Genomic DNA, 15,713 nt, shown 5'->3' with positions numbered 1-15,713 from the left:
TGGAATGTCCCCCAAAGGCCTATGTGTTAAAGGCTTTGTCCCCAGTCAGTGATGTTATTGAGAGGTGGTGGAACCTTCTAGAGGGGAGAACAGAACGGGAAGTTTTTCTACCTCTGGGACCAACTCTCAAAGAGGAATTCTGCTCTTTCTGCACCTCCCAGCCGCTGCGAGGTTTAGTTCCTTTGCTCCTCTCCATTGCTCTAGCCACAAGGCAACACCTTATGCTGGGCCCCAAAGCAATCATGGGCTGCAATCTCCACAACAAATCTTCCTTTGTCCTGAGCTCATGCAGGTATATTGTTACAGAAAATGCACAGTTAACAGGGCACAGGACTCTAGACAGGGAAGAGAGTATGGGGTATCTCCTGGGGAGTGGGAGGTGTGCCCCGCCCATGGGAGTTCTGATTCTGAGTTTTCAAAATACACAGGCATCTCAGCTCCGCTCAGCTGATTAACAAAAAGCACACAGGTTCGCTCCTATCAGAATTTATGTCTGAGCAAGCTATCGCCCCAAGTATATTTGCCATCAGTCCTTACTACATTTCCTGCGATAACAGTGCAAATATGAAAGGACCCAAAAGAAAAGGGATAAGAAGCCGGGCGTGGTGGCGCACGCCTTTAATCCTAGCACTCGGGAGGCAGAGGTAGGAAGATCGCCATGAGTTCGAGGCCAGCCTGGGACTACAGAGTGAGTTTCAGGTCAGCTGGAGCTAGAGTGAGACTTTACCTCAAACCGACACTCCTCCTAAAAATAAGGGGATAAACAATGAGTACTGGACAAGAGGTAAAAGAAGAGAACATTGGGTGAGAAGAAATGTCGATGAACAACGTGGATGGGGGAGAAATTAGGTCCAAGAAACATGTGCTTAAAGAAGGCCAAGCCTGTGTCACTTTGCAATGCTAGGTTGGGGGAAAGAGATCTAAGTACGTGGTTACCCTGAAGACAGTGACACAGACTGAGCAGTTACAGTGTTGTTAGACGTGACACCGAGTGTTTCACTATACATTATCTCCTTCAATCTTTGCAAAAAAAAAAAAAAAAAAAATGCAGATCAGGTTTCTTTCCTCTCTCAATTTCACCGGTGAAGAAAATCCTTAAAGGGATGAGCTAACTTTCTATGTAAGTTATACCTCTTAATATTCCAAACTACAGGGCTGGAGAGATGGCTTAGTGGTGAAGGCATTTGCCTGCAAAGCCAAAGGACCCTGGTTCGATTCCCCAGGACACATGTAAGTCAGATGCACAAGGGGGCGCACACGTCTGGAGTTCATTTGCAGCGGCTGGAGCCCTGGCGCGCCCATTCTCTCGCTCTCTCTCCCTGACTCTCTGAAATAAATAACACTTTAAAAAAATCCAAACTATACACTTCTACACCACCCTATCTTCCAGGTAAGTTTTCAGAATGGTCAAGATTTAACCCTTCAGGGAATACTTGCTAATTGAAGGGATGCTCATAAATTTATGCCAACCATTTTTCACAGAAACACTCTTTTTCCCCCCTTTTGTTAATATAAAGACGAAACTTCAAACAATATATAAGGGTAAAAGCAAAATAGTTTCCTATTTGCTTGCCATGAATTTTACTGTAGACGTATCATTGTTGGCAATTTGGTGTATATTCATCCATACCTTTTCCTTGTTTTTGTTTTTGTTTTATTTTTGTTATTTTTATTTATTTATTTGTGAGTGACAGACAGAGAGAGAAAGAGGCAGATAGAGACAGAATGGGTGCGCCAGGGCCTCCAGCCACTGCAAACGAACTCCAGATGCGTGCGTCCCCTTGTGCATCTGGCTTACATGGGTACTGGGGAATCGAGCCTTGAACCGGGGTCCTTAGGCTTCACAGGCAAGCGCTTAACCACTAAGCCATCTCTCCAGCCTCTTTTTCTTGTTTTTTTTTTTTTTTAATGCACATTTTATTTTTACTTATGTATTTGTGAGAGGAGAGGAGGGAGGAAGACAGAGAGGAAATATGAGAATGGGCATGCCAGGCACTTCTGTCACTGCAAACAAACTCCAGATGCATGTGACACTTTGTACATCTGGCTTTACATGGCCACTGAGGAATTCAACCCTCAAAAAGCTGGCAGGTGGGCTGGAGAGATGGCTTAGCGGTTAAGCGCTTGCCTGTGAAGCCTAAGGACCCCGGTTCGAGGCTCGGTTCCCCAGGTCCCACGTTAGCCAGATGCACAAGGGGGCGCACGCGTCTGGAGTTCGTTTGCAGAGGCTGGAAGCCCTGGCGCGCCCATTCTCTCTCCCTCTGTCTCCTTCTTTCTCTGTCTCTCACTCAAATAAATAAATAAAAATAACCAAAAAAAAAAAAAAAAAAAAAAAAAAAAAAAAAAAAAAAAAAAAGCTGGCAGGTGCAAATAAGCATCTTCCCAGCCCCTTCCTCAGTTTTTAAACTGGATCCTATTTTGCACATCAATCTACAACTTTGTTTTCCCTTCAAAATAAATACATATTCTCTATCAGTACACATAGATGCACATTTTTAGTGGCTGCATGGAAATTCACTCTATGAATTAAGTATAATTAATTGTATTTACAAATTTTCCAACAACAAGAATTAAAGCTGCTCTTCACCTTTCACTATTACAAATAATACTAACGTGAATTTCTGAAATGAATATTTTGATAGGATTATCTCTTTATATGCATACTTTTTAAAAAATTATTTATTTATTTATTTGAGAGCAACAGGCACAGAGAGAAAGACAGATAGAGGGAGAGAGAGAGAATGGGCGCGCCAGGGCTTCCAGCCTCTGCAAACGAACTCCAGACGCGTGCGCCCCCTTGTGCATCTGGCTAACGTGGGACCTGGGGAACCGAGCCTCGAACCGGGGTCCTTAGGTTTCACAGGCAAGCGCTTAACCGCTAAGCCATCTCTCCAGCCCTCATATGCATACTTTTATTCCATAGATTATGTTTCTGAAAGTGAGCTTGCTGAGTCAAAAGGAATAAACCTCTTATATGTTATTAAGTTCTTCAGAAAGCAAACTTTCATTTCCATGAACAGTGAATGGCATTACTTTATCACAACCTTTCAAAAATCTTTCTATCTTAGAAAAAAAAAATCAATACACTGGAGCAAGAGAAATGGCTTAGCGGTTAAGGCATCTGCCTGCAAAGCCAAAGGATCCTGGTTCAATTCTCCAGGACTCATTTAAGCCAGATGCACAGGGTGGAACATGCATTTGGAATTTGCAGTGGCTGGAGGCTCTGGAGCACCCATTCTCCCTCTCTCTCTCTCTCCCTCTCTCTCTCTCTCTCTCTCTCTCTCTCTCTCACACACACACACACACACACACACGCACTCTTTCTCTTTCAAATATTAAAAAAATCTTTTTAAAAATTACTAAACTATTAAGTGGGAGAGAAAAAAAAAACACTCAGATGATTTGAACTTGCTATTCCTTTGGTAGAGGACAAGACCTCTTTGTGGAGGCAAACGCTTGGGGTTTCCCAGAGTCATTTGCCCAAGTTGGTGATTCATGTCCCATGCACTAATCTCAGAGGGAATGCAAATGTAAGCCCCACCAGAACGCACACGTGCATTTATTTTTGAGTACCTACTCTGGGCCAGGCACGGACTCAGATGACAGGGAGGAAGTAGCAGATGCGAGAAACAAGGTCACTGCACGCTTGAAACGCGTGCGCTTGGTGGAGAGTCAATAATAAAACAAGTAGGGGCTGGAGAGATGGCTTAGCAGTTAAGGCGCATGCCTGTGAAGCCTAAGGACCCTGGTTCGATTCTCCAGGTCCCTTGTAAGCCAGAAGCACATGGTGGCGCGTGTGTCTGGAGTTCATTTGCAGTGGCTAGAGGCCCTGGCGTGCCCATTCTTTCCCTCTCTCTCTCTCCTTAATAAATGAATAAATAAAAATTAAAAAATCTTAAAATAATAATAATAATAATAATAATAATAATAATAATAAGCAAGCAAACAGTGGGTAAAATAATTTCTGTAACAGGCAAGTCTTATTACTAGAGCTTGGACACTAATTCCTAGGTTCTGATAGCTCTCCTTTGGGGTTACAAACTAAATTATCACGCTGGCATACAAACCTGGGCTCCGCCACGTTCCCCTTTTAGAGACTGGACAAGACCAACAACCAGGAACCATCCATGATGATACCACTCTCCCTTACTCTTCACACACAACCCATCATCAAATGAAGCTTATTCACCTCCTAAATATCTCTGGGATCTCCGTCCATCTTCACAGCCATCTACGTACGAGCTGCCATCACCATGCCTGCGTATTGCCTTAGCTTAACTATCACGTGCTCACCGAGTTCTCTTCGTTATGGATCCTCCCATGGTGTTCGCCTTCCAAAGCAAGCTTCCTCCAACATCTGCCCATGGCTCTCAAGAGAAACACAGACCCTCCCACCACGATCCAGGAAATCACACAGACCCTGCACATCCTCGTCTCTTCCTCATTCGCCATAGCTCCCTGCGTCAGCCTTCCTGCCTCACATCCTGAGCTCCTTCCCAATGGTCTTGTGCTTGTGACTCCTTTGTTTTCAAATGATCATTCCTCAGCTCCCCACATTATGTCTTCAACAAGGACCTCCTGAGTGGACAAAAAAGTATGATGCACTCTCGTGGTGCCCTAAGCCTGTCTTTCATAGCCCCATCAGTTTTATTTCTACATTTATCTGTATCCTCCTCAGAGTGTAAGCATCGTGGGGTCAGGGCCATGACTGTTTCTGTCTGCCACACAGTGCCTTAACAGTGTTTCATTAAGCACTCGGTGAATGAGAGAATGAATGGTAGGCTAGACTGCTTGGAATACATTTTAAACACTCTTTAAAATGGTGAGCTGGAAAGCCCGGTGTGGTGGCGCACGCCTTTAATCTCAGCACTCAGGAGGCAGAGGTAGGAGGATCACCGTGAGTTCAAGGCTACTCTGAGACTACACAGTGAATTCCAGGTCAGCCTGAGCCAGAGTGAGACCCTACCTCAAAAACAACAACAACAACAACAAAAGTGGGCTGCAGAGATTGCTGAGTGGCTAAGGTGCTTGCCTGCAAAGCCAAAGGACCCAGGGTTCGATTCCCCAGGACCCACATAAGCCAGATGCATGAGGTGCCTCGTGTGTCTGGAGTTTGTCTGCTGTGGCTGGAGGCCCTGGGGCACCCATTCCCTATCTTTCTTTCTCTCTCAAATAAATAAATAAATTTTAAAAATAAATTAAGAAAATAAAAATAAAAGTAAATTCATAAAATCATGGTAAATGTTAACCACTTGTAATATGACTGGACAAAATCAAGGAATAACAGTATGTAGTGGAATCCATGAAGCCATCAGTAGGGACAAAGCTGTCTCAAGTTAGTGAGCCCCAAAATCAGTGAGACTTGAATTGCACACAAAGCTTATAAGCTGTGGGAAGGTTCGTGGATGAAGGCTTCAAGGGAAGGTGAAAAAGATCAACTCGGAGAGGTTAACCTAGCATCGTACGAAAGACAGCAAACCCAGGCTTGGGTGCTTAGAGGAGGCTAACGTGGGGACTGACACCTGGATGGGAAATAAGAAACAGAATCTGAGACTAAGCAACAAAACTTGGGGATTATCTGAGAAGGAAAATGAAGGAAGTTATCAAACAGGCTACCTGTGACTCCCCCTTACCCTAAATTTGCAAGATGGATATCTAGAAGTGAAGATCAGGGGAGAGACAAGACATGGAGGGAATTTTTTTTTTTTTTAATTTTCTTTTGGTTTTTCAAGGTAGGGTTTCACTCTAGTCCAGGCTGACCTGAAATTCACTATGTCGTCTCAGGGTGGCCTCAAACTCATGGCAATCCTCCTACCTCTGCCTCCTGAGTGCTGGGATTAAAGGTGTGCACCACCACACCCGGCAAGACATGGAGGGAATTTTTATAATTCAGAAGACACACTATTCCTTTTTCCCAAGGATTTCAAACAACAAGACAAATTATTCCGCTAAAGGAAACTCAGGTAGACTGTACATTAATCGCTCAACATCTCATGTCACTGCATTCTTGCTGGGGCCCGATGTTTAATCGGCACCGAGGGAGGAGTCGCCTAGTTCCCGTTCTGTGTATCAGGAATTCAATTAAACCCAACCAACCTGTTCTTTTATAGGAGAGAGAGCAATGGATAAAGAGTGAGTGTGTCAGGGTTGTGTGTGGCCTCGGCCCTCAAGCTATTGGCACTGTGCCCATCTGAGACACAGGCCTCCCGTGAGCCCAGATCGCCTTATCTGTAAAAGCCTCTTGGAAGGGAATATAGGAAATCCAGTGATTTCTGACTGTGCTTTTTTTTTTTTAAACTTTCTGCCAGGCGTGGTGGCGCACACCTTTTTTTTTTTTAATATTTTATTTATTTATTTGAGAGTGACAGACACAGAGAGAAAGACAGATAGAGGGAGAGAGAGAGAATGGGCGTGCCAGGGCTTCCAGCCTCTGCAAACGAACTCCAGACGCGTGCGCCCCCTTGTGCATCTGGCTAACGTGGGACCTGGGGAACTGAGCCTCGAACCGGGGTCCTTAGGCTTCACAGGCGAGCGCTTAACAGCTAAGCCATCTCTCCAGCCCCTGACCGTGCTTTTAACATGGCACTGGAATTCTGACAGGAACCTCAGGAGCCCTCGAGAGGACAAGGAAGATCGTGAGTCAGCATTGCCTTGCCACCTATAACTCCCTCGCCCTGAGAGCCTCCGCTTCACTACATACCATATTGCGAGTTGTTATCAGATTTCACTCAGTCCACTAAGCCTAAGAATGCCCCATCCCACCCCACCACCAAGGAGCAATTATTTTATTTTATTTTTTTTGGTTTTTTGAGGTAGGGTCTCACTCTGGTCCAGGCTGACCTGGAATTAACTCTGTAGTCTCAGGGTGGCCTTGAACACATGGTGATCCTCCTACCTCTCTCTGCCTCCCGAGTGCTGAGATTAAAGGCGTGCGCCACCACGCCCAGCTAGCCAAGGAGCAATTATGATGCTGTCTCTAAGGATCTCATCCCTTAGGGATCCACTATCTAAATTCCCAAGGAGTAATAATATAGGCCGATAGCTAGGGTTTCTATAAGGTAACACCAACTTTACTATGTTAGAGAAATTTTTATAAAAGCACAAAGAACACATGACCTTTTATACTTTTGGGGGGGGAATTAAACTTCCATTCTAAGAACTCTAATGTTGAATAAAGGCTACCAAAGCTATTAGGAAGTCATGCAAAGTGCTAGAAGGACTTACTTGTCCTTAGTATTCTGCATTAAGGGATGTTCAGGTATAATTTGTGTGATAAAAATTTCTTTCTTACATCTGGGCATGGTGGCGCACGCCTTTAATCCCAGCTCTTTCTCAAGGTAGAGGTAGGAGGACTGTGAGTTTGAGGCCAGTCTGAGACTACCTAGTGCATTATAGGTCAGCCTGGGTTTAAGTGAGACCCTACCTCAAAAACAACAACATCAAGGGGGGCTCGAGAGATGGCTTAGTGGTTAAGGCACTTCTCTGTAAAGCCAAAGGACCCAGGTTCGATTCCCCAGGACCCATGTAAGCCAGATGCACAAGGTGACACGTGTCTGGAGTTTGTTTGCAGTGGCTGGATGACCTGGTGCACCCATTTTCTCTCTCTCTCTCAAATACATAAATAAAATATTTTTAAAAATTATTTTAAAAGGGGGGCGCTAGAGAGATAGCTTAGTGGTTAAGGCCTGCAAAGACTAAGGATCCAACTTTGATTCTCCAGGTCCCACATAAGCCATATACACAAGGTGGTGCATGCATCTGGAGTTTTTTTGCAGTGGCTAGAGGCCCTGGCAGGCCCATTCTCTCCCTTCCTCTCTCTCTCTCTCTCTCTGTGTCTGTCTCTAATAAGAATGAACTGATCTGCTCAAAGCTGCCAGTGAACACAGATGATCACTATAAACAGTTCATAAAGTTTCGTACAGGTTAACTAAAATGAAAGTTTTAAAGCACTTCATATACTTCCTGCACAAACTAAAGCACCACAGGTTTCTATTTAATAATGTAAGTACGAGAATATTTTCTATCAGTTTAGACATCAGTAACCTTTGATATTATCATCTTATCTGACATGCTAACAGATTTTGTGAACCGTTGCTTCTATTTTATAGACCATACATATATGTCACGTTGTAAACTCTATTCGCTACCTGGGAATTGGGGGTGGGAGGTGGGTTGAAAAGGGTTGTTTTGGGGAGATACAAACAAGGGAATAGGGAACAAGAAAGGGAGCTTGATTTTCAGGTTGATCTGAAGAGACATTTAGGATGCTTGATTAAAAATAAAGAAAGAGGGGCTGGAGAGACAGCTTTGCCTGAGAAGCCAAAGGACCTTGGTTTGATTCCCCAGGACCCATGTAAGCCAGATGCACAGGGTGAAGCACACGTCTGGAGTTTGTTTGCAGTGGCTAAAGGAGGCCCTGGCACACCTATCTTTCTCTCTCTCTCTCTCCCTCTCTCTGACCCTCCCAAATAAATAAATAAATAAATAAATAAATAAATAAATAAGTTTTAAAAAGATAAAGAAGGAGGTTAGAGCAGTGGGAAGGACTCTTTCACAGGGAACACCATGCCATAGCCAATGTGCGCGAGCTGGCTTTGCTGGGTGCATGAGGCAGCAGTAGTGGGAAGAGGTTTGGCAGGGATTTTACCTGTTTTCTAAATGAAAGAAACTGAAGTAATTCATCCCAAGTTGTGGCTATTAAGAGGTTGATTCCGAATTTTTTTTTTAATATTTTTTAAAATTATTTATTTATTTATTTGAGAGCGACAGACACAGAGAGAAAGACAGACAGAGGGAGAGAGAGAGAATGGGCGCGCCAGGGCTTCCAGCCTCTGCAAACGAACTCCAGACGCGTGCGCCCCCTTGTGCATCTGGCTAATGTGGGACCTGGGGAACCGAGCCTCGAACCGGGGTCCTTAGGCTTCACAGGCAAGCGCTTAACCGCTAAGCCATTTCTCCAGCCCTGATTCCGAATTTTAACCGAACAGTTATTATTAAAGTTTGGATCCAAAGTGCCTCCAATGGCCCGTGTGTTAAAGGCTTGGTCCACAACGTGGCGCCATTGGGAGGCGCTGGAATCGCTCAAAAGCGGGCCCTGAAGAGAAGTCTCAGGTCAGTGAAGGGGATGTGGAGCCTCTGGTCCCTTCGAACTTCTCTTTCTCCATTCCTGGACACGTTGAGGTGAGCAATTTCTTCTCCCATATGCTCCCATTATGGTGAACTTCCCGGCCACAGGCCCAAGAGCAATAGGCCCCAAAACTCCCAAACTTTTATGAGCCAAAACAAAACATTGCCATTTTAAGTTGGTTATCTCATTTATTTTGTTACAGTAACAGAACTCTGACTGTCACCTCACCAATCCTTCAGTTTCTCAGCCGCGAGGGGAAGAGGAATGCTTTTAAGTTAACTTTAAACAAACCTACTTGGGTCCAAATCATGTCTAACTCTAACACCATGCTAATACTTATCAAGCCCTCCTTTACTGTGTGTGGGAAGCTTATAAAGTGCTTTAAAACCTTAATTTTAGGGCTGCAGAGATGGCTTAGTGTTTAAGCGCTTGCCTGTGAAGCCTAAGGACCCCAGTTCGAGGCTTGATTCCCCAGGACCCACGTTAGCCAGATGCACAAGGGAGCGCACGTGTCTGGAGTTCGTTTGCAGTGGCTGAAGGCCCTGGCACGCCCATTCTCTCTCTCTCTCTCCCTCTCTGTCACTCTCAAATAAAAAAATAAAAGCAAAAACATTAAAAAAAAAAAACCTTCATTTTAGTTAACCCTTAGAAAAGTTTGTGAAATGTTTACAGCGATCATCCGAATTTGCCAGAGGCTTTGATCGGTTCAGTAAATTCTCCATTCACAAAAACATCCTCCATCCACACACACCCATATTAAATGGCTGAATGCAGTATGGTTTACATCCCTATGCACACTGAAGGAAACGTCTATTAAAGTAGCTATTTCCTCTCATTATGCTGGAGCCAACCAGTCAAAATCTCAATGTCAGTACTCTGTTCTAAAGTGGACCAGCTTTTACTGAAGGAATGCTAGGAAGATCCCACAGTCTGCACTCATGTACTGTCTGAGGTCCTAGCTACCAAAACATATGGCTGGCTCCGAGACTTGGAGCTAGGCTTCCCAAAGTCTCCATCCATTTAGAAGTTTCCTATATACAATACATTCTCTGGTCACAGTAACTGTATTTGAAAAAAAATGTTCAGTATGCAATATTCTTCATTAAAAATAGATAACTGGGGGCTAGAGGGATGGCTTAGCCAATAAGGCATTTGCCTGCAAAGCCAAAGGACCCAGGTTCAATTTCCCCTGGACCTACATTAGCCAGATGCGCAAGGGGGCGCACACACCTGGAGTTCCTTTGCAGTGGCTGGAGGCCCTGGTGTGCCCATTCTCTCCTCCCCCCTTTCTCCATCGAATAAATAAATAAAAATAAGAATATTTTTAAAATGGGTAACTGGGCTGGAGAGATGGCTCAGCAGTTAAGGCACTTGCCTGCAAATCCCTATGACCTGGGTTCAAGTCCCCAGTAAGCCAGATGCACAAAGTGGTGTAAGCATCTAGAGTCCATTTGCAGTGGCTAGAGGCCCTGGTGCACACCCATGCTCCCTATCTGTCTGTCTGTCTTTCGATCTATCTATCATCTATCTATCTATAGCTATTCGTCGGCTTACAAATAAACAAATAAAAATATTTTAAAAATGGATAACTTTTTAAAAATGCTGGTGATTTAAGGACTTGATGACCAGAGCTTGTGCCCTAATGAGATTTTCATCTGTAAGGCTTCCTTTTCTTCTGCTATTAACCCAGAGGACTGCTATGTCTGGAGTCGTAATTTGGAGGACTGGGGACAAAGAGGCAGAGGTGGAAGCAGCCCTCTGCTGTCCTAAAAAGATGCCTCAAATAGCCTCAGAAGGCCCCCGTTGCCACGGACTGGGAGAAGAATATGCAACCAGCAGAAGAAGGATTGTGTCAGGCTGTGGGATTCTTGGATTTTTATGTCTTCAATCACAGTCTAGGCTGGTGGCATCTGGGGTATTTAAATATAGGTGAGGTGGAGTCCACTTCCTCCTGCATTGTGCAACCTCTTGTTAGCTTCAGACGATTGCTAAGACCTGTCTACGGCAGAAAACCTTGCAAGCCGGTGGACCTCGAGGATACTAATTTTCTAGTTTTCCTGCTCTTTCGCAGCCCTTTTATTTTCTCCATTAAGCTGAAGTTATCGTAGAGTCCTGTCTGAACAAGATTTGGTTCCATCTGAGGAGTTCTCTCACCCTATCTAGCTGCATGACAGAAAATTCTGCCTTCCTCCTCTTTGTATTATCTTTTCTCATAAAAGACATATAAAGTTCAAACAGGTGTGTGAGTCAACTCTGATAGGAAGCCCCACTGCCATTCTAGGGGCAAGAGGACAGCTACTCCTAAAGGGGAAGAAAGGAAGGGTAAGATGAAGTGAAACGTGGCGGAACTCCCAGGGCAATGGACCATTCGGGTATGCAGAGCCCAGGCTGCACCCTAATTTGTAAAAGGGCAGAGAGAGCCTGCGCATTCCAGCCCCTGGCCAGCCCTTCCCACCTGGCTCACTCACACAGGCACAGCCTAGGTCCTATTCCCAGGACACCCCGAGACACACAAGACCCTGCTGTCTGAAGTTAAAAAGATGAAACCGAGACACAGTGGACAGCTGGGCACCTAGAGGGGAAGATAATGAGCTAGGAGTAAAGTTAGGATGGTGGGTGGACACTTTGAGAAAGAGGAGAGAGCGAGAGACAGGAAGGAAGGAAGGAAGGAAGGAAGGAAGGAAGGAAGGAAGGAAGGAAGGAAGGAAGGAAGGAAGGAAGGAAGGAAGGAAGGAAGGAAGGAAGGAAGGAAGGAAGGAAGGAAGGAGGGAAGGAAGGGAGAGAGGGAGGGAGAGAGGAAGGAGGAAGGAGGAAGAAAGAAAGAAAGAGGCATTTGGGGCTGGAGAGATGGCTTAGCCCTTAAGGCGTTTGCCTGCAAAGCCAAAGGATCCCAGTTGGACTCTCCAGGACCCACATAAGCCAGATGCATCTGGAGTTCGTTTGCAGTGGCTGGAGGCCCTGGCGCACCCATTCTCTCTCCCTCTCTCCCTCCCTCCCTCCCTCCCTCCCTCCCTCCCTCCCTCCCTCCCTCCCTCCCTCCCTCCCTCCCTCCCTCTCTCTCTCTCTCAAATAAATAAATAAAAATAAAGTTTTTTTTTTTTTTTTGAAGAAAGAGGCATTTGTTGGGGGTCCCGTAGAATAAACTCAACTATGCTGAGCATTCCTTCAAATCTTCAAGACGCATTGTAACCTCCCCGGAATGAAAACAAATGCATCTCTGGGCCAAAAACGGTTAACCTCAGGGCTGAACCCTGAAAGCAACTACCACCTGTGCGAAGAGAGAGAGAGCCTCGAGGACTTTCAAGAACGGTGATCGATTCCGTTTTAGATCAAGTGCCCAAAGCCTGCAGGAGGGGACGTCAAAGGCTCAGGTTTCTGCTCAGTTGCACCTGTTGGCGGAAGGGCCCTGAACTAAGAGGAAAACAACAGGTTCTCCCAGAAACTCGAGCGGTTCCCCCCCCTCCCTCAACCCCCACCACCACCTCCTGGTGCTGATGCCAAGAGCCACCGGAGCGCGGCCCAGGCGGGCACTGCCCAGCAGGGCGGCTCTGCAAAGACCAGGCCACAGCGGCTTCCGGGCCTCGCCGCGCCCCAGGTAAGGTCCCCCAGGTCCCGGGGCTCACCTGCCGGGAGCCAGCCGAGGAGAAGCAGGCAGGATGCGGGCAGCCCTCGGCCCATGCTGGCCTCACTCGGGTCTCAAGGGAGGCTCAAGGGGTTCGGGGCGCCGGGTCTTTCTCCATCACCTGCCGCCCCTGGACGTCCATCTCCGAAGAGTCCCGGGTGTCCCCTCTCCAGCCCGGGGGAGGGGGGGTCCCCGCCGGTCCCGCGCAGCCCCTCCGCCCTTGGGTCGCTCCCCCGCCGCTCCGCCCCCAGCTCCCGGTTTCCTGCTCCGCCCCCTGGAGCCTCGGGACCTCGGGCACCTGTCCTACCTGTCACCGCCCTCCCTGCGGGCGGCCAGGTGATGCTCCACCCCAGAGCATGCGCTCCTCCTGCGCGCGGAGAAAGTTTCCTGGGGTGACACTCTCACCCCCTCCCCTGGCGAATTCTCTCTCCGTCTCTGCGCTTCCACACCATGGATGGAGCCCCAGGCTCTAGAGACCTACAGAGTTTTGGGCTGTGCCCTCAACATCATTCTTTATTGAAACTGGGTCTTTGAATGCTGCTGAACTCTGAATATGCCTTCTTGTCTTTAAAACAATGTAGTATGTGTTCATGTCGAAATATAGTTACCAAGAATGAAGATTGGGGCTGGAGAAGATGGCTTAGCCGTTAAGGCATGTGCCTGCAAAGCCAAAGGATCCCTGTTCGATTCCCCAGGACCCACATAAGCCAGATGCACAAGGAGGTGCATGCATCTGGAGTTCGTTTGCAGTGGCTGGCGGCCCTGACGTGCCCATTCTCTCTCTCTTACTCTTTCTCTCTTTCACTCTCTTTCTACCACTTCCCCCCCTCTCATAAATAAATAAATAATTTTTTAAAAAAGAATACAAAAAAGTATGTTTGGTGGACCCACACGGGGAAAAATAAAAACAGCATGTAAGTAACATCATGCACCAGGCATCAGGGATACAAGAAACATAGAAAAAGAAATAATTAACACATGCCGGAGGATTTTAAAAGATGACTTCTTTAGGGCTGGAGAAATGGTTAAGGCACTTGCCTGCAAAGCTTAAGGACCCAGGTTCAATTCCCCAGTACCCATGTAAGCCAGATGCACAAAGTGACTCATGTGTCTGGAGTTTGTTTGCAGTGGCTAGAGGCTCTGGCATGCCCATTCCCTCTCCCTCTCTCTCTCTCTCTCTCTCTCTCTCTCTGCCTCTCTCACTCTCAAATCAATAAGTAAAAACTATCCCCTTCAATTTTATATGCTTAGCACCTACCATAGTACTTCCTATATCTATATATTACTATATATATAGATATATCTATATTACTATATCTAGTATATAATATATAATATTAATATCTATATTAATTATTATATTATATTAATATAATATATCTAGATATATAGATGTAGATATATGTTTAATTCCAATTGTAGTTCCTGGAGTAAGTGACATCTGACCCAGGTGTGAATATGAATAAAACTTTGCTATAGACACCAGAAGGTAAAAATAATAAATAAATGATAGCAGCTCCAGGGAACAGTAGAGCTGCACTAACATCAGTTCATTGGTGTTAGGTGAGTAAGCTAGAGAGCTCATCCAGTTGCATCAAGGCCCACGATTGACCATGGTAGAGAACCAAGACTGTGTATAGGAGACAATGGGGGCAGTGGATTTTTCTGTTTGTTTGTTTGGTTGGTTGGTTGGCTGGGTTGTCGAGGCAGGGTCTCACTCTAGCCCAGGCTAACCTGCAATCCACTATGTGGTCTCAGGGTGGCCTTGAACTCATGGCGATCCTCTTACCTCTGCCTCCCGAGTGCTGGGATGAAAGGCGTGCGCCACCACGCCTGGCTGGGTGCTGTGTTTTAAGTTGAGTGAGGCATGATAAGAAGTATATTTTAGAAAGATAAACTGGGCAGCAGTGAGAAGAATGGCAGTGTAGAATCGAGACATAAAGTAAGGAGACTAATTAGGAAAATGTTACCTTAGTTAAGGTAGGAGATTCTGTGGGCGGGTGCGGGGGGGTGGTGGATGGGAATCAAAGAAACATTGCTGTTGGAAGTGAAAGGGAGAAGCTGAGCGTGGTGGCGCACGCCTTTCATCCCAGCACTCGGGAGGCAGAGGCAGGAGGATCGCTATGAGTTCGAGGCCACCCTGAGATTACATAGTGAATTCCAGGTCAGCCTGGACTAGAGTGAAACCCTACCTTGAAAATAAAATTAAAGAAAAGGAGGAGATGAAGGGGAGAGAATAGTTTAGCAGATATTTAGAAGGTAGAACTGACAAAACGATGATCAATTAGTACGAATATGGACAGAAGAATAGAGGTTTCTGCCTGCTAACCCTGGCAGGATGGTATGCACTTGCAGAAAGTAGACATATAGGAAGAATGGCAAGGCTTTTATTGTGCAGATGTATTGCACTAGGCAGGCCGCCCAGTGAGTCATCCCAAGTGGTATTGGTGGGTGGACACCTTAATTAAGCTACATTATATGAATGGGGTTGGTAGGAGCTTCATAAGCAATGCAGGAATGTGTGAGTCAATGGGAGCTGGAACATCTTTTTTTGTTTGTTTGTTTGTTTTTTCGAGGTAGGGTCTCGCTCTGGCCCAGGCTTACGTAGAATTCACTATGTCGTCTCAGGGTGGCCTCGAACTCACGGCGATCCTCCTACCTCAGCCTCCCGAGGGCTGGGATTGAAGGCGTGCGCCTCTACATCCAACTATCCTCCTTTCTTTTCTTATTGTGTTGCTATCCAATATAATGTTAAGTAGGCGTGGTAATAATGAACCCAATGTCCCAAAACTTCCTTTATTGGATTTCACCACCTTCTGATTTTAGGCATACTTGAAAAGGAACTGTTTTGTTACATTCCAATAATTAAAAAATAGATGTTCCAGCCGGCTGTTGTGGCGCACGCCTTCAATCCCAGCACTCGGGAGGCTGAGGTAGGAGGATCGCCGTGAGTTCGAGGCCACC

The 15,713-nt window shown here is 46.0% G+C and overlaps 2 protein-coding genes across 4 annotated transcripts in view; one reads left to right on the top strand and one right to left on the bottom strand.

Annotated features, from left to right (window-relative positions):
* Window positions 1-12,978, bottom strand: part of Ildr1 (immunoglobulin like domain containing receptor 1) — a 47,202-nt gene extending 34,224 nt beyond the window's left edge. For all 3 annotated transcript variants that reach the window (XM_045147777.1, XM_045147778.1, XM_045147779.1), the window contains exon 1: window positions 12,751-12,978. In XM_045147777.1, coding sequence (XP_045003712.1) covers window positions 12,751-12,805 — 55 coding nt within the window. In that variant the 5' untranslated portion in view covers window positions 12,806-12,978. The remainder of the gene's footprint in view (window positions 1-12,750) is intronic.
* The window catches only part of LOC123460275, a 56,303-nt gene that overhangs the window by 26,389 nt on the left and 14,201 nt on the right, over window positions 1-15,713 (top strand). Inside the window, exon 2 of the mRNA XM_045148415.1 lies at window positions 12,567-12,722. Within this exon, the coding sequence (XP_045004350.1) occupies window positions 12,567-12,722 (156 nt within the window). The remainder of the gene's footprint in view (window positions 1-12,566; window positions 12,723-15,713) is intronic.

This window comes from Jaculus jaculus, chromosome 4, assembly GCF_020740685.1.
Source record: "Jaculus jaculus isolate mJacJac1 chromosome 4, mJacJac1.mat.Y.cur, whole genome shotgun sequence".
NCBI classification, from domain to species: domain Eukaryota; kingdom Metazoa; phylum Chordata; class Mammalia; order Rodentia; family Dipodidae; genus Jaculus; species Jaculus jaculus.
The sequence above is the reverse complement of the archived record's forward strand: the minus strand, read 5'-3'. Positions and strand labels throughout refer to the sequence as shown.